The following is a 26,508-nucleotide window of genomic DNA, read 5'->3' on the forward strand; positions in this document are numbered from 1 at the left end:
TTGTGAGCGATTAACTATATCGGTGGATAGTTTTCTCTCTTGTCGTGAAATATCCAGTCGTGAGTTTCGGTTGTGACTGAATATACAAATAGCAATGGCTGCAAAAGGCAACATATTTAAAGAACAGAACAAAGTGCAATATGGATGGAAGTCTCTTAGGTCACTTTCTGCAGATATAAGTAGTAAGTCCCTTCACTGTTCAAATAGTGTTGCAGATAAATTTTCGGCATCGCTCGTTCTGCCGACGAAACCAGACGAAACTAGTACAAGCACGCGGAGTTAAAGGGATAACAACTCTTTACTTTGTCGGGAAAAGAGCCATAACACGGATTTTCCTGGGGTAAACTACGATTTTCCAATGCACACCAATGATTAATGAATCCTTGCGACATTCAAAGTTAGTTGTTTAAGTTTTTAATGTCTTTGTAAACCGCCTTTTAAAGGGAATATCTATTACGGAGGGCAGGCATCTATCGCCCGCCATCTATAAAGGCGCACGCGGTCGGATGGCAAGAACAGATTTCAGAATAATTACAATTGCCGCCGTTTTGGTGGTAAAATGATATTCATTTACATTATACTTGTAACTTGTATGAAGAGTTGTTATCCCTGTAAATATTTGAGATTTGAAAGATTTGTAATCCCTTTGCAAAATTGAAAGCTTACAGCAGGAGTTCGCAAGAAAAATGTTATTGCTGCTAATTTGCAGCATTTTTGCAGCAGGCCAGATATTTTGCTAAGGGATATCATATTTGTAGTCCATATTTGGATGAAACTTCGACAAAACTGTTGTAGCTCATCAAATACCATGAGACTATTACAGATAGGTAGAATTTCTTATTTTTTAAAATGGTTAATTTGATTTATTTCATCGAATCTGTGATACTGTTTCAAAAATGTGTTGCATTTGTGAAGTTGACTTGCAAATGACTTCATTCTGGTTTCTTTTTTCTCTTTGAAACTTGTAGTATCAAATATCCAAAATGTCACTATTTAAAATGACATAATTTATTTCTAGATAGAAGGTAAAGAGCACTACTTTAGTCTACATCTTTAAAAACATTTGACTTAAAAGTCTTAGTCAAGTGTGCCAGAGCTTGGGACTACAGTGGCTCAAAATGAAAATGCACTTGCTATTAATAGATTAATTGGATACCCCATGTTCTTCTAATTAAAGATAATGAAGACTTTGTACAGAAACTGAAATTGGACACCAAGTTGACAGTGCATGACGGCTGTGTAAGTATACCTATCAGAATTTCTTATATGAGCATCACCTTTCCACTCTGCTTTGGAAAAGAAGAGACAAAGCTCCTAAAAAGTTTAAATATTTTCTTCATATGCATAACTCTGTATCCAATTTAATTGTCAGTTTCAAACTTCCTGAGCAAATACTTTATAATTATCAATATGTTAAGATGTTCAAAATTAGTTCTATTAAATAGCTTGAAGTCTTTCTATTGTTTTTCTTTTTTTTCAGGTGAACACTATTTGTTGGAATGACACTGGCCAATATATTTTATCTGGATCAGATGACCAGTTTCTCAGCATTACTGATCCTTTTTCGAAGAAAGTTTGTATTTTCTGCTTTTCTATTACTTTTATACATATTTTTTCTAAATATATTTAATCATTTTAAAAATTTCCTCATCATATAAATGGCTATGAAGATGAGAAAACTGTTGGTTGTTTACTTTTAAGTTTATCTTGATTATTGCTATATGCTTCTCATTTAAATGATTTTTGTCCATGTAAAGTTTACATTTGATACTTTTACATTTGATTCAGAGGCTGACATCAGTTAGATCTGGACATAGATCAAATATTTTCAGTGCCAAGTTTATGCCTCAGTCAAGTGATGCAAAGGTAAATACCAATTTTATTTGTCATGTATATATGAGAGATACATGCTTTTTGTTTATCAGTCACTGAAGCATTATTGTGGAATCCACTAATCCTGGCAAATGATGAAATTACCCAAACTTATTGAAGAACAGTTATCAGAATCATTTCCTATTACAGATTGTTTCATGCTCAGGAGATGGTGTGATATTTTATACAGATATATTAAGGGAAGATTCTTGGGGATCCAATTCTTTTAACTGCCATTTTGGAACTACATATGAGGTGAGTAATAGTGTATGAATGCGAGAAAATCAAGGAAGCATTTACAAGGTAAAGCCTCGGTTGCAACCGGCCGTACGGGTTCTTACGGGCTGTTTGCATCCAAGTTTTGCTCTTCCTACGCAAGTCCTTCTTATGAAATTTCGAGTTCGCAGACAGCCCGTAAGCACGTGCGAAGGATGTTGGACATGTCCAAAACATTCTAAGAATAGCCTGCAAACAGCAAGGCCGCAAGCGTAACTTGCTCCCCTCGCCCGGAGTTAGCAAGAGAGAAGCGAGTTGTGCAAGACGCACGTCGCAAGCTATGAAGGAACAAGTGCCCTTTGCATGTTGAGTAAGGCGCACGCCCTCACAACTAACGAACAAAGTCGAGGGCACACCGGGAATGCGTCGCATGTGCATCACCCCCACGCCTGGTGTATAAAAGGCTTGCTCACGACACACGCTCATGTCTTTACAATGAACGCCGACTGTGTAACGTGTACAACAATTTTCAAAATTTTCAAATTTTTGCTCAATTTAGTTTCTAATATGCCTCCAAAAGGCAAGAAAGAAGCTTACAAAGTAGTGAAAAGGGAGGAAGAAGAAGAAAGAAGAGGATTCCAGGAAGCAAAACTGACTTACGCCATCAGTACGTCACCACAAACGTGTGAGGCAAGTGTGAAGCAAAACTGACACAAAGGACACTACTTTCACCGTGCGTTGCATTCCTTTCGTAAGCGGTGAGTGTGTGCCACGTACACAGGAAGCAAGACAAATTCAAGAAATGAGTACAATTTCCACGGCCATCGCTCCTTGCAATTAGCGTCCCTGCTTGAAAGGACATCTCATGTGGCCCTTGGGACTCGCAAGGCAGACTTTCCTCTACCTCTATGAACTCCACGGTCTCCGCAACACCCAAAAATCACAGGGGACATACGATCCTGAAATTTGTGCGTCCGGTTGTGACCAAGGCTTAACTAATGTTTTTGCTTATGTTTTTATGAGCTTTTACCTGTGTATACGGAGAGCAAAGCATCTCATGCAGTGTGTTGATAAGAAATATGTCAGTTTTGCTATAAAGCTATGGTGTGCAAAACTATTCTAGAGAAAATGATATCTCTTAAAACCACTAGAGAGTGGTAAAATTTAATGTGATAGAATAAGACGAGCCTGTGACATTCTTTATTTTGAAATCCATCTTCTCAATGAATATTAAATGCTTAGTCTTTCTATATTTTTCTAAAAGCTCCTCACTCTGCCCAACGACCCGCACACTTTTCTATCGTGTGGAGAAGACGGGGCAGTGCGCTGGTTTGACCTCAGGTTGAAGACATCATGTAGGAAGGAGAGCTGTAAAGAGGTAAGCATTGATTTGATGTTTTATTTTTTTTTCCTTTTGTATATTTAAAGTTATGGTTTTAGATGAAATGTGTGACAAATTGGTATTTTTATTAAAAGACTTATATATGAATTTATCATTTGACTTTCAGAGTCTCTAAATATTGGATACTTCAATTTACCATAGATTCTCATAGTAAGGCACACTTGATTTTCAAAAAAAAAAAAAAAAAAGATTGTGTGAACATTTCAGTTCAGTCTCACTTCTAGGATATTAAGACATTATGTGTATAGTCATCTGTTCTGTTATCTATTCTTTAGGATATCCTGATCCACAATAAAAGAGCTGTGAGTGCCTTGGCTGTGGACCCTGTTGTTCCATATCACTTAGCAGTGGGCTGTGCCGACAGCACAGTGAAGATATTTGACAGAAGAATGCTGGGTACCAGGCTTACCAGTAAGATAGAGATTTAGACTTATTTTGTCTGTTGTTTTATCACTTGTGTCAACTCTTGGTAAATGGCATTAAATGTGCATCAAATTATTGAGATATTGTACTTACATACAGAATTAAAAGCAAATAAAAAAGTGTGCTTTTTTGTAGATTTATCATTGATTTTTTTTTTTTTTTTTTTTTGAAATGAGGATTAATGCTTGTGTCAGTCAAAGGTTTGCAAACTATTTAGTCTTCATAGAACGTTTTTAAACATTAAACTCACAGGTAGGTTTGAGAGATTCACCTTTTCACAGATAATGACACGTGCGGAAAACCCATTTTTGTTGGTCATGGATTCCTGCATTTTTCTGGTAATGCATGCACAGTTAACTCATTGCATTCACATTTCCACAGATAATGATGCACATGCAATACTGGAAATGGCCAGGAACCCACAACCAGCAGAAATAGGTTAACTGCACATGCGAGTCATTAACTGTGGAAAGTTTCTCAAGTGAGGGTTTATAAATCCTAACAAAAAGTAGCCCATCAGTTTAAGCCTTTATGATGGACTTTTCCAGATAGTTATCATGGCAAAGGAATCAAGGGGTTGATGTCCTGCTTTTGTCCATTGTCTTCTGAGGGTAGAACCCACCGGATCACATCATTACAGTACAGTGTAGATGGGAGAGAGGTGCTGGCCAGCTACTCCTCTGAATACCTCTATCTTTTTGATGTGAAGGTATATCTAAAACAGTTTTCCTTCAGTATGGAATGTTTTAATGGTTATAGTATAATCAGGGGACAATCAATAGCCACCAGTACTTTGATTGTGACTCATTGGAGGTGTCTTTTTTTTTTTTTGTAAAATGTTTGGAATTTTTACATAGATGAATGGCTATGGCTTTTTCTCCATGTAAATGTCTATTTGCCTCTATCTTGGAAATTGTCTTGTCATGCAGGAAGAAGCCAAAGAAGAGAAAACATTTCACTTAGGAAGCTCTTTGAAGGAAGAAGCAACTTCAGAACCACCCGAGCCAAATTATGCAGCAGCAGGAACAGCATCAGGGACAGCATCAGAATTAAGAGCCATACCTGAAAATGATACAGCTTCGTCTAGCAATGTGAGTAATTTTTGCCAAGAGAATATCTCTATAAAGTGATATGCTCTGTTTTTGTTTTTATTTTTTAAGAGTCTGGTTTAAGTTACAAGTGAATGCAGTCTCCTGTATCTAGTTACAAAATTTACAGAGAGAAGCCCACTGAAGGTGTAGAAACAAATCCTCAAGGAAAGTGTGTACATAATCCCTTTCTTGAAATGATATTCTTGTTTATTCTCAGAGACATGCATTAGAAACAGAAGTATCTTTTTCAGAACAAATCCCCAGGGAGACCTGTGCCTCGGCAGCCTCCTGTTAAGAGGTTGAGATTACGTGGAGACTGGTCAGACACTGGTCCCCAGGCCAGACCAGAGAGGGAGAGAAATGAGACGGGTATATTTTCTTGCCTTGTTTAAATACTGTAATTTTGGATTCAGTGCATTATACATTCACCAAAATTTTGAAAAATAAATTTTACATAGATGATAAATTAAGCTATGTAAACCTAAATTGAGAAAATCTTTGCTGAAAGCTTAGGAGAAAAATAAATATTTAAAAGGTAGTAACGAATTGGGCTTTCAATTTAACACAGTAATTTTAATCATCCTGTGTGTCATATAACTACAGAGAGTCCTCATGTGACCATAATGCGCAGGATGTCAGACATGTTGGTGAGGTTGTTGGATCCCGCACAACGAGAGGCACAGGAAGGACAACAGCAAGCAGACGACACTTCTGGCGAGGGGGAACAGCCAACTGAAACCCAAGAAGTTACGCTGAATGAACAACCAACAAGTTCTACTGGTGGAAGTGATGTCGCTGAAACCCAGGGTCAAGTCCAAAGTAGTGAAAATATTTGTGATGAGAGAAGTGCAATACAAGAGACGGATCTAGAACAGACACATTGTCCTCCCGCAGAGAGTCAGCATGAATCCCCATCTTGTCAGGGAGCTGTAGGTAATGGTTTTAATTTTCTGTTGTTATTCACTCACAGTTTGTAGTTGAAAGGCATTGGCAAATAAATGATTATGGAAAGATATTTTCCTGCAGGATTTTTTGTTTGTTTGTTTGTTTCTTAAAGTGTTGAAAGAACTTTTTGGGAGATTTGGGGTGCTTTTCCTGTTCCTGTTAATCTCAGCTTGTTTCTGTAGTTTTCTAAGCCAAAACTACACTATTGGTTAAGAAAATGCTACATTTGAAAAGGAATATTCAGTATTCCAAAAATCTTACAAACAGTCCAATGCAATAAAAAGTATAAGTTCTTTATGATTACAATGACTTTAAGAAATTAAACTCTCACTATAATATAATTTTTTAATAGGTGGTGCTGATCCAGAAGAGAGTGATGTAAACATCTCAGAAACACCTGCAGCAACTTCCTCTGAATCTCAAAGGGCAATGATAGAAAAAATCGACAGAATGCAAAGTGAGATAACCTTTTTAAAACAGACCCTTAAAGACCGACAGGAAAACCCTGTGGTCAGTTTACATTATAGTGCAGAAGGGGTGGACTCTGGAAGAGTGGAAATGAATTTCTCCCTTCCACAGTCGAGATCAGACAATGAAGACTCGGGCCAGGGCCATAGTGCAATCAGTGAGCAATCTCAGCAGCAAGCACCTGGGGTTTTCCCAGTTGAAGGAAATGGACACTTGGTGGGGGTGAGAGTTCATACAGACAGGCAGGAGTCAAGAGAGCATGAAAGTCAGGGTGATGGAGGTGCTGGTGCTGTACGTACTCAGACAGACACAATGACTCTCTTAGATGAGCAGGCAGCTGACTTAGCCAAGGCAAAGAAAATGCTGTTGGAAAGGGATACAAAGGGTCAGACTGTAAGTGAAATTGTGGAAAATAGCACTGAAAGTTTAAGGCTAAGTAACAATACTGGGGACACCTGTTCTTCAACAAGTACAGGTGAAGCCAGTGTGCCTGCTTGTGCATGTGATAAAATTACTGACTCAAATACGCTAGAGAGTTTGTCTTCTTCATCAGACACTACAAAAACAGAACACACTTTTGACAGTTCAATTACAAGTGCACAAACCATGCCTGGCGAAACTTATGGCCTGGAGCTGAAATGTGACGATCAGGTGCTGCCATCTGTGAATGTAAGCAGTGAAAGCCAGAACCATGCAGCCACAGCAGCAGGCTCCTCGAGTCAGACAGAAGGTCCAGGTAGTACTGCTGGGCATTCTGGTCAGTCAGAGAATTCAGATACTCCATCCAGTAAACAAGAGAATTCAGACACCATGTCCAGTCAGCCAGAAAAATTGGTCTCTTCATCAAGTCAACAAGAGAGTTCAAGTACTACATCCAGTCAGCCAGAGAATCCAGAGACTGTATCTGGTCAGCAAGAATCCCAAGGTGAGGCCATTGCCATTAAGAGCAGAGTAAAGATCTTTTACATTAGTTTTGAATTTAGAGGCAAAAGAGGTATCTGAACTTGTGAACATTCATTTGTACTTAAAGCTGAATAGTCAAAATTTGATGTATATTTGTGGGATATGGGTTATGGAACTCGCTGGTTGTGGTTAAAGAAAAATATAGTATGGTTTGTCTCTCCTTATAGGCAGTACCTCCCAAGTCCAGGAAACCAGCTCTTCCAGTGCCAGTGGTGGTGGTAGACGTGGCTTCCAGCTGTTCAGTGACATGTCCAGTGAGGAGGAGGAAGAGGACACCAGTAGCAGTGAGGATGAGGACTTGCATGCCATTATGAGATTACGCAGTGAGGCAAGAAGACTGCAGAGAAGGTATGGGCAGTCAAAGATTTTTTTTTTTTTTCAAAATTTGGGACATTTGAAAAAAATTAATTCAAAATACAAATTTGCATTTATATGCCAATCATTTGTTTTTATTGGTTTATTGGTCAAGAGCAGTGTCTAAAAAAATCGTGGAAGTTTTTTTTCACAGTGAGAAGATGATTGTAAAGCTAAAGTGGAATACGCAGAAAGAGGCACCAACGACCATTGAAGCAAGTTGCATGCAAACTTTCTTTTAGAAAATCAGTTCATGAACTACTTGAGTTGTTGTTGTTACTAAATAACTATATAATAATATATGCATTTAGAACCTCCAGTGATGCTCACCTGGAGAGAAATGTGGCAGCCATGAAGCTCCAGGAGGCGTTTAGGAAGAGACAGAAGGAGAAGGCAGAGAAAGCCGAGATGGCCAAGGTGTTCAACCCCCCAGTGAAGAGAGTTTACAAGGGACATAGGAACGCTAGAACTATGGTAAGTGGATGTCATGAGTTAAATTTGATGCCAAGTTGATAATGGGGACCGTGTGAAAACTTACCCATGTTTGCTGTTCTGTATGTTTTTATGTCTGAGTAAGAAGTACTATGTGACTTTTGTATTGTACAGATCTATAAAGACAAAGACTGGGTTCCCATACTTAGATCAATCCATCTGGATTGACCTAACTTCCTGGGGCTTTACGCTAAATCAGCTCAAGAGGCTTAAATGTCTGTCACGCCTACCGAATCAGTTAGGGGTAAAGATAATTACTCTCTAACAGTTTTACTAGGCGTGACAGACGTTTTAGCCAGTTAGTTTGATAGCACTTTAGTGAGACTCCCCATGGAGATAGATCGATCCAAATATCTGTGGGAATGGTCCCAAAGAGTCAGTTATGTTCCTGAATGAAATTCCAGAATAAATATATGTTATGATATTATAACTGATAAAACTTGTCTTGGGGATGTCTGGCCCAAGAAAAATACACTACCTTTTGATCATGATTGGCTATATCATACAGCATTATACTTCATCATAGAAAAATACATCCATTTTGATATCAACTTTGATCACTAGTAATATAATGCATTAATTGTATTCTCCAGATAAAGGAAGCCACATTCTGGGGAGACAATCATGTGATGAGTGGATCAGACTGTGGGCATATCTTTATCTGGGACAGGCACACCACAGAGCTGGTCATGATGTTAGAAGCTGACAGACATGTGGTCAACTGCTTACAGCCCCACCCTTTTGATCCAAGTAAATAAATCTTGGGTTACATTTCTTATTTATCCTCTCTTATTTCAGTACTTCTTAATCTTATTTGTGCATTTTATTTCATATTTATACACCGAGTGGCAGTGTAAGGGACTAAATATTTATATATTTTGCAATTACATCATTTTTAATCAGGTTTAATCAGTTAAGTTTTAGTCATTAAGTTAATTAATTTATGATTGATTTTAGAGATGTAGAACATATGCACTCTTAGATATGCACATTTTGCATAAACAAACTAGTCTATTGCATGTGATAAATACTATTGCCATAACTACATTAGGAAAATTTTGTTGTAGTATTGGCCAGCAGTGGCATTGACTATGACATCAAAATCTGGTACCCATCCAACACCCAGCCAGACTTCCACAAGGCTAAGGCTGAAGAGGTAAAATCATTTTATCTGTAAAATAAGTTTATGTTTGCTTTATTGGCTCAAATTGGTGAGTGAAACCTGTAAGCATCCTTTTCTTTTATACCCAGGTGCAACTTCTAATTCTTTGAATAGAATGTCTTGAATCATCAGCTTTGTACCATACCAATGAAAATAATTGAATCTAGTAATGTTATGGGATGTTTTGTATCTGAATTCCATTGATATCAAAAGTTACATGACTAACTTTGTAACTGTAGGTTGTAGCAAGGAATGACATTATGCTTGAGGAGACCAGAGACACAGTCACTGTGCCAGCTTCTTTTATGCTCAGAATGCTGGCTTCATTGAACCACATTAGACAAGGTTGGTACAGTACAATAGACAAACATACTGCAGTACACTTAGTTTTACTGGTGACAAAGAATGTAGATTTTTGCTTTTGGTCAATATTTGTGATATTGAATATCAACTTAGCTGGAGTCTAGTCAGTCACATCTCAGTTTAGGACTCTTGTCAGTAACAGCTGTATTTAATAATTTTATGACTCTAATTCCTTTTGAAATGAGCCATGATATTCTTCCAGTGCTCACTTTTAAAGTTCACTTTACAGATATGGTTTATAACTTTTCATGTTCTCTGTATAATAGGGCGCCGCAATAGAAGAGAGAGGGAAAGTGGCAATGTGGAGGAAAGAAGGAATTCATCCAGTGAAGAAGACTAAGACAACCAGAATGTAGATGCTTGATGCAGGTTTGAACTAAATATACCTGTTGATATCATTTGGCTGCAGTATCCTCTAAAATTGTCCTGTCATGCTTTAGTTACAGGATGGATATATGCTCATGACTACTGCTTTTGTATTTTATTCATGAAATTGAATCATGACTAAAATTCATTTAATAGTATTACTTATGATATGAAGAAAACCCATTGTGGATTACATTATAACTGTTGAAGCAAATGTATATGGTTGTATTATTATTATTATTATTATTTGATGCACATTTTTAAGTAGATATACATATTGACCTGGATGAGAAGACATTTATAAATCTTTGATATCTGTATCCAGTTGTAACAGGTTCACAATGAGAAAACATTTTCTGTTGATTTGTGAATAAACTGAGAAAAATCAGTTTTTTAGATCCTTACTTAGTTTACTTCTTACATCAGGATACCAAAAAATATAAGGATCTGTACAATGAATATTTTTTCAGTGTGACCCTGGTAGCATTAGTTTTAAAAACCATTAATAAGTTAAGATGACTGATACCAAAATATCAGAAGTTTCAACGTTTTGTTTTTTGTGTGTGATTTTAGAATGATATATATATTTGAGGCCTGTCACATTTTGTTATGCATAATCTTTATGATAGGATTGTTTTTATTATTATTATTTCTCAAAGGAGTGTTGAAATTTGTGGAAAATTGTTTAGATGTACTTTGAAATATGGGACTGTAAAACATTTTAGTTGCCATAAGATTAGTTTTGGAAGTCTTCTTTAAGCTTGTTGAAATTTAATCTCTTCCCATTTCTTCATTCTTTATTCAGTCACTTTTTCTTTTTGGTACAGTGATTTTTTTATTGCTTCACCGATACCCTAGCTGCTGTTGGGGGGTAGGGAGACCTTCTCACAGGTTTCTTTTTCCTCTACTTCTCTAACTTTTCCACTCTGGCCTCTGCTTTAGGGATCCTCTTTGCATCATTGCCGTCACCTGCCAACTGATGTTTCATAATTTTCTACAACCTTCCAGCCTAATTTTGAACTGTCTGCTGGCTTAATGTAACAGGCCAGTAGCCCTGGGTTGATATTGCTTTATTATTATTATTATTCAAATATCTGCAAGAGTCCTACAATAACTATTTCCATTATTCAGCCTGCAACTCCATCTCCGCTGCATCTTGTCGAAACCTTACTTTTTCTTCCATCTCGATGCTTCTACCTTCTACCAGCAATTCCTCGAAAGTGGCACCGCTATCATATTTGTTTTTTAACAGATGTCTAGTGGCATTAGAATGCTGCCTTTTTCTACTATATTAACAATAGCTTTATTATCAGAAAACCACTTCAATCTCGAGTCACTCAACGTGTTTGCCATGGAGTACAGTACCCTGTAAACAGCTATCAGTTCTCTGTAAGTAGAGCTCTCTGTCACTTCATCAGCTGACCATTCCTCCGTGACACACCCCTTTAGGTGTCTCCACACAATATTCTCCAAACCCAGTACTACTAGCATCAGAATAAACTACCTTATTGCACTGAGGTTAAAAATGTAAAATTCTATGATTTACTTCATCAAGGTTCTGTATCCAAAATCTAATTTAACTGCATGCATCTTCACACCCAAACATTTTCTGATTCCAAGAAAGAACACATGAAATAACCATGCTAATATACTTCATCATTACTTGCACTACATTTCCCAAAACAATTGACATAGAAATAATCTGACCGACAAAACTAGCCAGACATTTAACGTGAACCAGTTGACCTCTATTCACTTTTGTGAGAATATCAATGCCTCTTCTCTTGGCGCTTACTAATCTGCTATCAGGAACTCTGATTTCCCTATACCAATTCCTAATCAATGTCCATATCAATTCCTAAAATGGTCAAACTTTGTACCGGCGACCAAATAGATTTCTCACCCTTTTGCATAAAACCTGACTTGTAATAATAGCACTATATCTGGAGATGCAAGAAAGCAATGGCAATGAATCAGCTGATTGGTCCCTATTCCAACAGCTTGTAGTTTGTCCAAAATATAATGCCGGACCGCGTTGTTGGCTTCAGTGCTAGTGTTTAGCCCTCTTCCGTGAAGAACTAGCACGTGGTGAGGCTCAAGGAAATGAAGAGCGGCCTCCAGATTACACAGTTGATCCTCCAACCTGGATGGCAACACTGACATGTCCAATCCTCTCTCCTAGTGCCGTGACTGAGGGGTGGTTGATTACCGACTGAAACTACGCCCATTCTGCTGAGGTGCAGTGGCGAAGTGGTGCATCCCGATGGCTATGACCCCGCCTTCTTTCTTTATTGCCTCCATTTCTCCCTCCTTGGGGTAGTGATTCGGGTCATAGTAGACCGCTGTAACTCCTCAGGGGAAGGACTTAACAAGGAGCGGAACTCCTCTTGTCCCTGGATCATAGTAACCAGATCCAACAGCACCTCCGATCTTAACAACCATGGTATGCGGCTGGACTTTCCCAGTCGCAGGTGCTCTCTTAGGGCATCAATACCCACTTGGTAGATTCCAGCTGGTAGATTCCTTTCTCACTCTTGATTGTTGAGGAATGAGTGTTGAGGAATAGGAGGATTGGCTGGACGTTGACGGAGTGGGTGACAGAGTGGGTGACGCTGACCTTCTGAATGCCTGCACTCTGCTCACAGATGTTGAAAGACCCTTTACAAGCTTCTCTACTGATACCAATCCTGATTAGTAAAATCAATATTTATGTTGACATTTCACACAGTCATTTAAATTAGAATCTAATAACAACTCTTCAGGTGAAAGTTAAGAATAAATATATTTCAAATAATCCACATTAGTGGTATTCTATTAATTTTGTCATTAAATAGCACATTTCTTAACCAATAATTTTCATTTTTGATGTAATATAAGGAAGGAGTGCGTTCATTAGTTAGATAAAAAGTACTTTTGTACTTGTAATGTATTTTCAAAACTGGATAACCAGAAATATTCTTATAAGCAACTTGCCATGGCTTTAAATGTAGATTCAAGATTTCATCATAAGTGTTATATATGCAATTTCAAAACAAAACATGTCACAATTCATATGTTAAAAGTACACACAGATCAGAAAAGAAAAGAAAAGAAGTCACCTCTCATACTGGCTATTAATGTGCTTAGAGTTGCAACCTCTTCTTCCAGTTTGAGATTCTTTTCTTTCAGCTTTCTCAGTTTAACCTTATTAATATAAAATAACAATTACACTGATGACCTTTAACTTAAAAAATGGAAGTGGAAACCAATACAAAGGTCACAATGTCACAACTACAGAGTATAAAAATTAAACCAAAATATAATTATAAAGATCCATTTCAATAGCATTAAGACTGTGCGATATCAATACAGTCTGGCCATACTGTTAATAACCACTTGCTTCACATATAGCAATGCATACAAACCTGGTACATGTTTTCCTCCTCCTTGCACCCATCATCTTCATCTCCAACTTCGGTCTAAGCAAAAATTTGATATTGCAAAATCATAATTTTTACTGTAGTAACACATTTCTAGTAATGTTCAGGGCAGAAATGACTCCGCATAAAAAAATGATTGTAACTCATGTAAACTGTATTTTTCCCGAACTTACCAGCCCTTGGTTGACCCAAGGAGTTATAACAGAAGGAGATGACACGCAAGCCTTTCTATTGTCCGATGTCTGTTACGGTGGGCGGAGCTAGCTACGGGGGGCCTCCGGTCTCAAGGTTTCGTCTGCGTCGCTCTCCTCAGCTTGGAGATAAATTTCATATGCGTTATTTCGTGTTAGAATTCGAGATCAGTAATGTCAAAGCGCCGCTGTATGCTGACGATTTTTTTCACAGGTAATTATTTGGACAATGTGCTGGAAGGGAACGATATCATAGAAAGCGATTATAAGGTGGTGACTGAGGATGGTCGCCATGAGCTCTTTTTAGTCGGTGATAGATGGCTTTTTTATGGCACAACCCGGTGAAAAATCACCAAGGAGAAGTCAAAAGAAAACGTCCCAACTGTGGTTTGTGAAAATGACATTCAAGTGAACGTCTGTCCTCACTGCCAAAGGACATAATATTAATACATTAACGTTTGGACCCTCCTGCCCTTGGGTCCCATAAACATATACATTGTGACAGTGCCTACGCTTTGTGTCTGGTTTTAAATTTCTTAAAGTATTTTTTCTCTCACTCGGTATAATTTTAATATTATAATGCATTTAATTAAAATTTTAATCCAAGGTTGAGGCAATGCCACGACACTTCAGTTTACTGAATACTCGTTATAAATTTCTTTATCTTGGAAATTTCCCTTTTTTTCAGGATTATTTGACACGTACTAACACTGTTCATATTTGTCGGTAAACAAGTGCACAGTGCTATACATTAAGAATAATTTTTATTCATTCATAAATATATTTATGTACAAAATATATCAGAAATTTTAGTATTCACTGAGCTCTTTAAAGTGAAACAAATAAAGATGAGAATATTAAATTTCAAACTATTATTTACTATATTAACTTAAAATATCTTTTAAGTCAACTCTATACTCAAGCACTCTATACTCATGAAAGTAGCATCTGTGAGTAAAACCATTTTATTATATCAATAGAAGAACAAAAAAAATTTACACATAAGCAGTAATAAATGAAGTCATAAGAATGATTAAGTTGCTACAGTTTTCCAGTTTTATGCAGTCTATGATGGCATTTTTTTCAACCGTGCAAATAGAAATAATTATATTTTTTTTTATCTGACTTGCTGATACCAGTCTGTGCCAGATACTATTCCACTTACAGGCCAGCAAGGTCTGAGAATCTAATGGGCCGAATGAAAAAAAAAAATCCTAGAAGATAAAGTGGTTAATTCTTACAAATAGGATAAAAAACATGGGATTTTCAAAAGGTTATTATAGATCAAGACAACACTTAGTAAGAACATTTATAAAATGTAACAGCTGAAAAAATTAACTGGTAAGTAAGCAGTAAGTGACTGCTTTAAAGAAATTTCACTGAAACAGAAATTTCACTGGCAATCAGGTAGACTGTTATACCATGGCAATCAACAATTTATATATAGGTTTTGAATTTTTTTCCACGTAACAGTAACATAAAATTTATGTCCACTTTTGCAATGTATAGAGTCAGTTAGGTGACTGAAAATATTTTAAAATGTCATAAAGGAGCACTATTAATTTAATGCAATCTCTGTTGGCCAGTCTTATCCAGTTTCTTCTCCAAAAAGGACAACTCAAGTGAGAATTTCTTCAGGGCCTTTTCTTCTGCCTTGCTAATGCCATGCCACTCAGAAAAGAGAGAAACCTGTAGGTTAGAAAAAAAAACATAATAATAGCATTATGAACTACTAGTATCCATGTAGACATTATGGAATTATGCAGTGAAGTTTAATGTGTCTTGTTATGACTTGACTGAAATAATGTTCACCACATAAATGAACAATTTACAACTAAATTTATATAGAACATCAAGATTCATGATCACAAGCTAATAACCCCAAGAAATTGAAAGAAATTGTACTTATTACAAGAAATTATTTAAATCCGCCCTGGTTCCTACTCTTCTGACAGGACAAAAAGGGGATTTCAGAGAGGCTGGTTGCTAAAAGGAAAATGCCCAAGGTTGTTGTATTTTGAAAAAAAAATTAAAAAGGGTACTGTTGTTAGTGAATGTTTAATGCATCTTAGGCATTATGACAAAAGTAACTTACCCCAGACACACTGACCTCCTTTTTTCATTGACATATTTTAATTTTTTCCAGCCTGACCATAATTCATATATTCAATGCAGCCTTCTCCCATATCTATAATAGAAAAAAAAAACTTGAGTAGTGTTAAGATATGCATGTCAAATTCATTATCAGTTTTGAGAGAATTTCTGTTTCAACACTACAAGATGAAATATTTAATTTCAAGTAATGAATAAACCTTAATAGAGTTCTATTCTTTTGTAACCACCAAGGCAAAGCTTCTTTCTTAAAATGAACTGAAACATCCAAGCTTGCCACCTAACATGCCAAAGTAGTGAAGTATAATTTAAGTAGAGAAGCAAGTACCCCTTAATTATAGAGGTGTCTTACACAATAAGGTGTGTCTTACACACCTTGACTCAAAGAGAGATGTGTAGTGAGATAACAGGTAAAGTAATTGGTGGAGCCTAGGTGAACTTAAAACCTTAAGACTTTAAATTAAGAAGCACCAGGATTCATGTGTGTTCTTTTTTCAAAGGTTTAATATGAATTAAAACATATATGTAAAAAGAAGACTAAATAAGTTAAAAATAACTATACCAAAGACACTGTGAAGTCAAACTTCCTGTTAGACCGCCATGATGGAAAATGCTGGGTGGAGGCAAAATTTTCCAGTCAAAAAAACTGAGCACTTTACTTTAACAACAAAGTTACCACTCCAAAGCCACCCACCATGGTGAGAAGAAAAATGATGACCAACTGTCATGATAAGTCTTTTTAGATTTAAACATGAAAAAGGTAAAGGCCAAAATGGTACATTTACCCATAACACTAGAGTAAAAAATTGGTATTCTGAACGAATCAGGTTATTTTTTTCAAGAAATATTGGAGCAGTATCCATGCAATATATACCACGCCACGACCAAGATGTTCAAGAATCTAAACACACCAAATTTTTTTATAATCTTGCATTTGAAAAGTACAAAAAGCAGTAAGGCTTTTGGCCGTAACAAGCGTAACACTTTTTGATCGGAACTCATGAAAATTGTCAATTGTCGTATCCAAGCTAGACCACATGTAAAATCGCAAAAAAAAACAATACTGCTCAAGCAAGTGTGTTGCACACATAACAATTAGTTAAATTTTATGACTGTCATGTGACACAAGTTTCAAAAAGTAGGAGGAAAATGTCTTTTGGAGTAATTTTTTTTCGAAATATTAACAAGATGGCGGCTTAAGCATCTGCTTGTTATTCGGCTACTGAAAGTGCACCTAAGTTTTATTCTTTGCTATTGACACAAATTACTTAACAATTGCAACTGTATAATAGTCCATGAGCCAAATTGAAAAAAGGCCTTATTTAAGGATTTGGCTGCACCCCCCGTCAGGCAAAGGTTTTAGGATTGATTCTTATAGTTTAGAACCTGAATTTTTCATTTCTGCTTGTTTCCGGCTTGAAAAAGTGTCCGTTTGTACCGGAAACAGGCCAAATCCAAGATGGCCGCCAGTAAATTCATGTGTCAACTGTAAATACAAAAATTGATTTAAAAGTTACTTAACAACTTAATATTATCAAAATTTGCACTGATCACAAGTACTTTGGCCTTCTTTGATTTTTCAGGCACTTTACATTTTTCAAGATGGCGACTGAATCCAAGATGGCGGCCATTTTCCTTACTTTTTGTGAAAAAATACAAATACCTTAATTTGAATTTTTTTTTTATTAACCAAAAATTAGGAATATTTTACATGTTTTGATGTATTTGAATAAGTTGAAGTCTATATTTTTAATTTTTACCAGTTAATTTATCACAAAATTGTACATTTGAACACAGATGGCTCTAATCCAAGATGGCCACCACATAAAATGGGCTTTTTGTTTTGATATGTCAACAAGAGTTTCTCAGTATAAAACATCTCAGACTACTTAATGGAGGATTTATTGCACAGGTCATGGTATGAAATGTATGACTGAATAATTTAAATTGTTTTGAGATTTTGTTCAGGGTATAAAAATCCAAAATGGCCGCCAATTTCTGAATTCAAAACGTACATTATTTTGATTTGCATGTTAAAAAACATTAAATTGAATAATTAGCAAATTAAAAATATTTATTTTTAGATAAATTTATCTGTATTGCAATCTCATTTTGCTTCTTGGACACTTTATTCTGTCAAAAAGTGGTTAATTTTTCTTCATTTATCATGATTCCAAGTTTGCCATTGATAAAAATGAACTGCACGCTACCCGTATGGACAATACCATACGTTATGAGCCTTACGTAAAAGGCTATTTCTGAGCTTTATTTTTGAAGTATGGAATGGAATATATAACTGAATGATTCAAAATGCTTTTAGGCTTGTAGTTTAGGGTTGAAAAGTCCAAAATGGCCGTCAATTTCTGGATTCAAAACAAACGACATTTTGATTTGCATGTTGAAAAGCATCAAATTGAATGATGGGCAAATGATTAAAGACTATATTTTGATAAACTGCAGTGTCCTTTTACTGTTTAGAATCTAATTTTTCCAAAAAGTAATTATCTAAGCTCCAATCATCAAAAAAATTCAAGATGGCCACCAACAAAAATGAATTTTAGGTAAACATGGATGAAAACACACTGTTGAGTCATACTTTTATACATGCATATATATATATATATATATGCCTGTGCTTAATAAGGTTGAGTGAATCTCAAATGCTTTGCCGTTTTCTTGAACAGAAATTGATGCATTATACACAAGGGACAGCAATTCTTTTCAGCAGCAACTATATAGGTTAGTAAAATGACAATTTTCAATATTGCAGACAAAATGCATGCCAAAAATGCCCTAACAAGAGTGACGTACATAATTTACAACTTAAGGATCAATAGTTTGTTATATGTGGGGTGGGCTGTAAAATTTAATTTTCATATGATAGCACTTCTATTGTTACATTTCAAATGGACTTGGCTTACTGGTACATTGCTTGTTGAAAGTTCCCTGTCAAGCTTGACGAAAGAGCCAGGGTCTCAGTCAAAAAAGGGACTTACTAGTAGCAGTGATACGATTTCTCACCTTCTGCTAGGTGTTGATCGTAAAGAAGAATCAGAATTATCCTAATCTCAAGCAACCAAAAGGTAAAATCTTTAATTTATCTGAAAAAAAGGGATGGATAACATGCAGCTGTAGCATTATTCTACATGTATAAATCCGGGAAGCAATCACTATCATAAACTAAGGGTGCTTTCCCAGAGATTTAGATCGATCTAGAGATTAAGATTTAGATCGACCTAACTTCCTGGGGGTTCACGCTAAATTGCAGTCAGCCAAGCGGGCACCATAGTTAATTACCCCCTTACAGCTTTTAGTAGGCGGGACAGACGCTTAAGCCGGCCAAGCTGACAGTAATCTAGTGAGACTCCCCACAGGGATAGATCGATCTAAAAATCTATGGAAATGGGGTGTAAGACCAGCAAAGAAGTTGCAAGAAAATGTCTGGATCTCCAAGAACATCTTTTGTCTCTTTAGAGAACAGTGCTGGATAATAATACATTCAGGGAACTCATGAAGTGGTGCTGCAAAGTGAAGTACATTGATGGTGAATGATGTATGGCACATGTAAGTGACGATGAAGGAGTTCAAGCACAACATGACAAATGATGTTTATGATACAATGTATATATAGGTGCAGGTAATTCTTGCACTTCACCGATAGGTACTGCTCAATATGTTCCATGAATTCTTTTAAAATCCAACATCATTCTGTTGAGAGAAAAAATATTTGGAGATCCAAACATTGGAGAAACACAGACTAAAACAAACTTTCTTAATAAACTAATTAACAAATAGATCACCACCAAAATCTACTTACTTTTAGCCTAAAAAATGACCTATCCTGAACACTTCATTTAAGTCTATCCTGAAATTTTTGAGTTAGGCTGATAACAATCTGAGAAACCATAACAAATGGACAAGCGAAGGTGAAAATGTGACCTCGGAAGAGGTAATAAAGCATGCATACTAAGCTCCCGCATACATGTGTGTATATGGATCAGAGACCTGAACACAGGGCAAGAGGCTCACTCTCTTAAAACAAAGGTGTTTGCACACAACCTTTGGCATCATCAGGCAAGCCAGAGTAACTATTACAGAAGTTTTAAACAGGCATTTCTGTGCTAAAGAAGACTAAGTTGACTTGGACATGTGAACTAGATGTATGTTGCATAGCAAAATCCCAAAACAGCTGTCACCTGTACTATTTGACCAATTGGTTTTGGGTAGCAATCTCAGAGGAAGACCATGGTTAAGACTTAAGGACTGAAACTTGCAAAAGCAGCCTGTTTAATTCCACACAGTGACACACTGGCAAAGGAGTAAACATTATCTAGAGCAAAGTAGAATAAATCTAATTGTCTCTCAAAGAAAGACTAAAAGAGGTCAACAACTCGCTACAGCAAAATGAACAGACTTTGAAGCAAAATCACCATGAAATACTGACATAAACCCTGTAACACCTCCCTTGCTTGTAGATTCTAAAACAGAACTTGCTTATAAAACATGGAAAAGATGAGCCATGAGAGAATCCGACGTTAGAAGACTATGGATACCAAATTGAGACATTCATTGCTGCATAAGACTCTTAACTTGAGTGGTGACCATATTGAATATTGTAGACATGAAACTGGTTTAAAATATTAAAAAAATTAAGCTTCTTAATAAAGTCTTAACTTTTTTAAATTATGTATTCAAGAAATATTTGACGTAATGATTGTCCCAGCCCCATTATTTGAAAATCATTTGCAGTGGCACCCCATCTTGACTTTATTGATGTTTTTGGCCATTACTTACTAGCAAAAGGAGACTGGAATTCAAACAAATTAATTAAATGTATAACTTTTTAGAATTAACATTTGATTTCGATTATTGTACCACCAGCGTTAGCGCTGGCGGTACACATGGTTTTAGTCCCGTCCGGTCCGTTCCGCCGGCTCCGCCGGCTCCTACGGCTCCGCCGGCTCCGCCGCCATGTTACCGTTACCGCTTCTCCTCCTAGACGGTAAGGGCCCCCATACCCATCTCTTGGATTTAGGTCACCTATAATCTCAACTCGTTCCACGTAAAATTTGGGCTTTGTCGGTATTGGGGTCTAGGTGTGGCATTCATTGCAATGCACCCTTGTCCAAAAATGGCAAAATTAAATACGGAAGGAATTATGGGAAAATTTTCTACAGACGGCTTTCCAAAAGTCATATGTGCAGATTTCAAATATGCCCTTGGATTTGACCTTTGACCTTTATTTCAAGGTCAAACAGGCCAAATTTTTCAAAAAAATGAATTTTTTTACGAAAAAAAAATTATTTGCGCTGTTATTCAGACACCACACAGACTTAACCAATAATATTATTGGAAAATGATACCCTTCAGGTCATCTTTCATCTCCGTGAATTTGGGGTCAATCGGTGCATTTTAACGGGAGTAGCGGCCATAAGATACCGAAACTGAAAACTGTCTCTAATTCGGGAACCGTTAATGCTAGAGACCCATTCTTTTTTGCATTTTGTAGAGCATGTAAAGCCCAACACTGGGGGTGGTCTCTGTTTTTTTGTATTTCATACGGTTTTCGAGCTACGCTGTATCAAAAAGTACATATTGGTGGTGAAAGCAAAATGTGCAGTACGGTAATGGATAATAAATTTTGAACTTTGGAAAAATAAAACATAAGGCTTGGCAAAGCAGACAACTTGTGGTCAAAAATGACATTATTTCATCAAATTTGAACTTCTGGAACTTCAGAGCACCTCCCATTTCAAGAATTTCGACCAAAATGACCTTTTCTTTATTTTAATTAATTTTTTCTGTAGGAAATTTATGGCACTTTAAGGTAACTCCAAAATTATAACATTTAGTACCTTATATCTCCAAAACTGGCAGAGATAGGTCCATAGTTACTATTGAACTTGAATAGGAAGTCATATACTGGCAATCTAAATGTGACCTTGAAATTGACCTTTGACCTACTTTTCACCATGAATTGAACTTTGCAAATTTTGCTTCCCTTTTATCTCCAAAACTGGCAGAGATAGGTCCATAGTTTCTATTGAACTTGAATATGAAGTCATATACTGGCAATCTAAATGTGACCTTGAAATTGACCTTTGACCTACTTTTCACCATGAACTGAACTTTGCAAATTTTGCTTCCCTTTTATCTCCAAAACTGGCAGAGATAGGTCCATAGTTACTATTGAACTTGAATAGGAAGTCATATACTGACAATCTTACTGTGACCTTGAAATTGACCTTTGACCTACTTTTCACCATGAACTGAACTCTGCTATTTTCTTTCTCTTTTAACTCCAAACCTGGCAGAGATAGGTCCATAATTACTATTGAACTTGAATAGGAAGTCATATACTGGCAATCTAAATGTGACCTTGAAATTGACCTTTGACCTACTTTTCACCATGAATTAAACTTTGCAAATTTTGCTTCCCTTTTATCTCCAAAACTGGCAGAGATAGGTCCATAGTTACTATTGAAGTTGAATAGGAAGTCATATACTGGCAATCTAAATGTGACCTTGAAATTGACCTTTGACCTACTTTTCATCATGAATTGAACTTTGCAAATTTTGGTTCCCTTTTATCTCCAAAACTGGCAGAGATAGGTCCATAATTACTATTGAACTTGTATAGGAAGTCATATACTGACAATCTTACTGTGACCTTGAAATTGACCTTTGACCTACTTTTCACCATGAACTGAACTTTGCAAATTTTGCTTCCCTTTTATCTCCAAAACTGGCAGAGATAGGTCCATAGTTTTTATTGAACTTGAATAGGAAGTCATATACTGGCACATATTGGTGGTGAAAGCAAAATGTGCAGTACTGTAATGGATAATAAATTTTGAACTCCGGAAAAATAAAACATAAGGCTTGGCAAAGCAGACAACTTGTGGTCAAAAATGACATTATTTCATCAAATTTGAACATCTGGAACTTCAGTGCACCTCTTATTTCAAGAATTTTGACCAAAATGACGTTTTCTTTATTCTAATTAATTTTTTCTGTAGGAAATTTATGGCACATTAAGGTAACTCCAAAATTAAAACATTTAGTCCCTTATATCTCCAAAACTGGCAGAGATAGGTCCATAGTTTTTATTGAACTTGAATAGGAAGTCATATACTGGCACATATTGGTGGTGAAAGCAAAATGTGCAGTACTGTAATGGATAATAAATTTTGAACTCCGGAAAAATAAAACATAAGGCTTGGCAAAGCAGACAACTTGTGGTCAAAAATGACATTATTTCATCAAATTTGAACATCTGGAACTTCAGTGCACCTCTTATTTCAAGAATTTTGACCAAAATGACGTTTTCTTTATTTTAATTAATTTTTTCTGTAGGAAATTTATGGCACATTAAGGTAACTCCAAAATTAAAACATTTAGTCCCTTATATCTCCAAAACTGGCAGAGATAGATCCATAGTTACTATTGAAGTTGAATAGGAAGTCATATACTGGCAATTTTACTGTGACCTTGAAATTGACCTTTGACCTACTTTTCACCATGAACTGAACTTTGCATATTTTTCTTCCCTTTTATCTACAAAACTGGCAGAGATAGGTCCATAGTTACTATTGAACTTGAATAGAAAGTCAGAGATAGGTCCATAGTTTCTATTGAACTTGCACGGAAAGTCATATACTGGCAATCTGAGTGTGACCTTGAAATTTACCTTTGACCTACTTTTTATCATGAATTGAACTTTGCAAATTTTGGTTCCCTTTTATCTCCAAAACTGGCAGAGATATGTCCATAGTTTCTATTGAACTTGCTTGGAAAGTCATATACTGGCAGTCTAAATGTGACCTTGAAATTGACCTTTGACCTACTTTTCACTATGAACTGAACTTTGCAAATTTCTTTCTCTTTTAACTCCAAACCTGGCAGAGATAGGTCCATAGTTACCATTAAAGTTGAATAGGAAGTCATATACTGGCAATTTACTGTGACCTTGAAATTGACATTTGACCTACCTTATGATGAACTTAACTTTGATTGTACCATTTTAAGTTATATATATTTTTTGCATATTTTGAAAATTCTTGTTGATTGCATTTTTACAGCTTGTCAAGCACAAGACTGGTGGCTGTGTCCCTTATTTTGTGTATGTGGGGGTCTATACGAATGCGCTTGCTCCAGCTGGTGGTACAATATTCGGAGGCGGTATCGCCTCTCTGATCCTCTAGTTTTTACTTTTTTATTTACATGAATGGCTTATGGTAAGAATTCACAGTTAATAGTAGTATGGTTGCCATCTTGGATATCCTGTCATATTTGAAACATTTGAAATATTTTAAATAGAGAAAGCTTCAAAATTATACCAAAATAGGAAAAAGGAGTCTGCAATATATACAGTTTTATCAAAAACGTACATTACGCCTTCTGTATTCATTTTCAATGCAGTTTGATTTTTTCTCATTACGTACAGAGAATTTATGGGCAAAAAATCAGAAGGGATCATTTGTTCAATTCTGTAGCCTTCCAAAAATTTGAACTGAATTAAACAATACTGTAGATGAATTATTGCATGAAAAAGACATTCAATTTGAAATCTAGAAAGACATCAAGCTTTCGTTCATAATCAACTCACTATAATCAACTCTTTTTCATTGGTAGCCGTCATTGATTTATGGCAATCAAGTAAAATATGATGAATTTAAGGAAATATGAATGGTCAAAGTAGCAAGAAAGGCCTTGATGTTAAAGATACATTAAAGATACGTCACAGTGGTTTTAAAATAATGTTTCTTTAATTTCTCTCTCTATATATATATTATTAGTAATGAATCAGATAAGTAAGCATATTTAATGTACGTAATAGCAGCCATCTTGAATATTAATTGCAATGTAAAAATCTGAGAAAGTTTCTTTGAAATGATTCAAAGAAAAAAGTTATTTAAGATAAAAAGTAATTTAAAAATGAGTTCAAAAAAGTACAGAAATACTGAGTACGCAATTTAGTAAGGCTCTCAACGTGGTATTGTCCACACAGGTAGTTGCAGTTCATTTTCTACAATGGCCAACTTGGAATCATGATAAATGAAGCAAAAATAATCACTTTTGGACAGAATGAAGTGTCCAAGAAGCAAAATGAGATTGCAATACAGATAAATTTATCAAAAAATAAATATCTTTAATTTGCTAATTATTCAATTTGATGTTTTTCAACATGCAAATCAAAATAATGTATGTTTTGGATCCAGAAATTGACGGCCATTTTGGACTTTTCAACCCTAAACTATAAGCCTAAAACCATTTTGAATCATTCAGTTATATATTCCATTCCATAACTTGAACAATAAAGCTCAGAAATAGCCTTTTAAGTAAGGCTCACAACATGTGGTATTGTCCATACGGGTAGCGTGCAGTTCATTTTTATCAATGGCAAACTTGGAATCATGATAAATGAAGAAAAATTAACCACTTTTTGGCTGAATAAAGTGTCTAAGAAGCAAAATGAAATTTCAATCAGATAAATTTATCAAAAAATAAATGTTTTTAATTTACTTATTATTCAATTTAATGTTTTTTAACATGCAAATCAAAATAATGTACGTTTTGAATCCAGAAATTGGTGGGCATTTTGGATTTTTATACCCTGAACAAAATCTCAAAACAATTTAAATTATTCCGTCATACATTTCATACCATGACCTGTGCAATAAATCCTCCATTAAGTAGTCTGAGATGTTTTATACTGAGAAAGGCTTGTTGACATATCAAAACAAAAAGCCCATTTTAAGTGGTGGCCATCTTGGATTAGAGCCATCTGTGTTCAAATGTACAATTTTGTGATAAATTAACTGGTAAAAATTAAAAATATAGACTTCAACTTATTCAAATACATCAAAACATGTAAAATATTCCTAATTTTTGGTTAATAAAAAAAAAATTCAAATTAAGGTATTTGTATTTTTTCACAAAAAGTAAGGAAGATGGCCGCCATCTTGGATTCAGTCGCCATCTTGAAAAATGTAAAGTGCCTGAAAAATCAAAGAAGGCCAAAGTACTTGTGATCAGTGCAAATTTTGATAATATTAAGTTGTTAAGTAACTTTTAAATCAATTTTTGTATTTACGGTTGACACATGAATTTACTGGCGGCCATCTTGGATTTGGCCTGTTTCCGGTACAAACGGACACTTTTTCAAGCCGGAAACAAGCAGAAATGAACAATTCAGGTTCTAAACTACAAGAATCAATCCTAAAACCTTTGCCTGACGGGGGGTGCAGCCAAATTGGATTTTTTGGCCTTTGGCTCATGGACTATAAAGGTCGACCAAACTTTCTTCATCTGATACTATATTTATAGGCACTTGTTATGAGTGGGAAATATTTTTCGTGCAATATTTATTCTCCACACACCACCTCGCGAGATCAACGTGTAGCTGGACACTTACACAGTGAGACCCTACGACATAAAAGTTGCAATTTATCTTCATATTTCGTGTAGTTATGCATTTAAAAGCACTTACCTGTTTTTTGAAAACCTTGTCCAACGTAATATCATATAAATTCTGTATTTCTCTCATTTTTTAGAAACTTGGGACTCCGTTTCTGTTTCTGTCCTCAAAAATCAACAGACGAAGGCACATATACTAACAAACGAGATTTAAACGAGAGTAACAATTAAGCGTAACAGAGATAGGCAT

The 26,508-nt window shown here is 35.9% G+C and overlaps 1 protein-coding gene and 1 long non-coding RNA gene across 4 annotated transcripts; one reads left to right on the forward strand and one right to left on the reverse strand.

Moving 5' to 3' along the window:
* Positions 1–14: 14 nt before the first annotated feature.
* On the forward strand, positions 15–14,760 carry LOC106158408 (DDB1- and CUL4-associated factor 6). Of its 3 annotated transcripts, none has more exons than XM_087011067.1 (18): positions 15–182; positions 1,178–1,239; positions 1,481–1,573; positions 1,789–1,866; positions 2,023–2,127; positions 3,353–3,466; positions 3,766–3,901; positions 4,462–4,622; positions 4,843–5,004; positions 5,256–5,373; positions 5,608–5,937; positions 6,302–7,342; positions 7,548–7,728; positions 8,046–8,208; positions 8,820–8,976; positions 9,294–9,382; positions 9,628–9,733; positions 10,018–14,760. In XM_087011067.1, exons 1-18 carry the CDS (start codon positions 95–97, stop codon positions 10,089–10,091), a joined length of 3,258 nt encoding a protein of 1,085 aa, XP_086867193.1. In that variant the 5' UTR covers positions 15–94; the 3' UTR covers positions 10,092–14,760. The 3 variants fall into 3 exon arrangements, with proteins under 3 accessions (XP_086867193.1, XP_086867207.1, XP_086867200.1); XM_087011081.1 differs by lacking the exon at positions 15–182 and adding an exon at positions 253–340; XM_087011074.1 differs by lacking the exon at positions 15–182 and adding an exon at positions 755–827.
* Positions 14,473–26,465, reverse strand: LOC147764919 (uncharacterized). The gene is made up of 3 exons (XR_015333916.1): positions 26,332–26,465; positions 15,823–15,915; positions 14,473–15,416 (listed from the first exon to the last, which is right to left on the reverse strand). It is a non-coding gene; the product is annotated as an uncharacterized LOC147764919 (long non-coding RNA).
* Positions 26,466–26,508: the final 43 nt, after the last annotated feature.

This window comes from Lingula anatina, chromosome 1 (genome assembly GCF_051362555.1).
Source record: "Lingula anatina isolate TDL-2025a chromosome 1, LinAna3.0, whole genome shotgun sequence".
NCBI classification, from domain to species: domain Eukaryota; kingdom Metazoa; phylum Brachiopoda; class Lingulata; order Lingulida; family Lingulidae; genus Lingula; species Lingula anatina.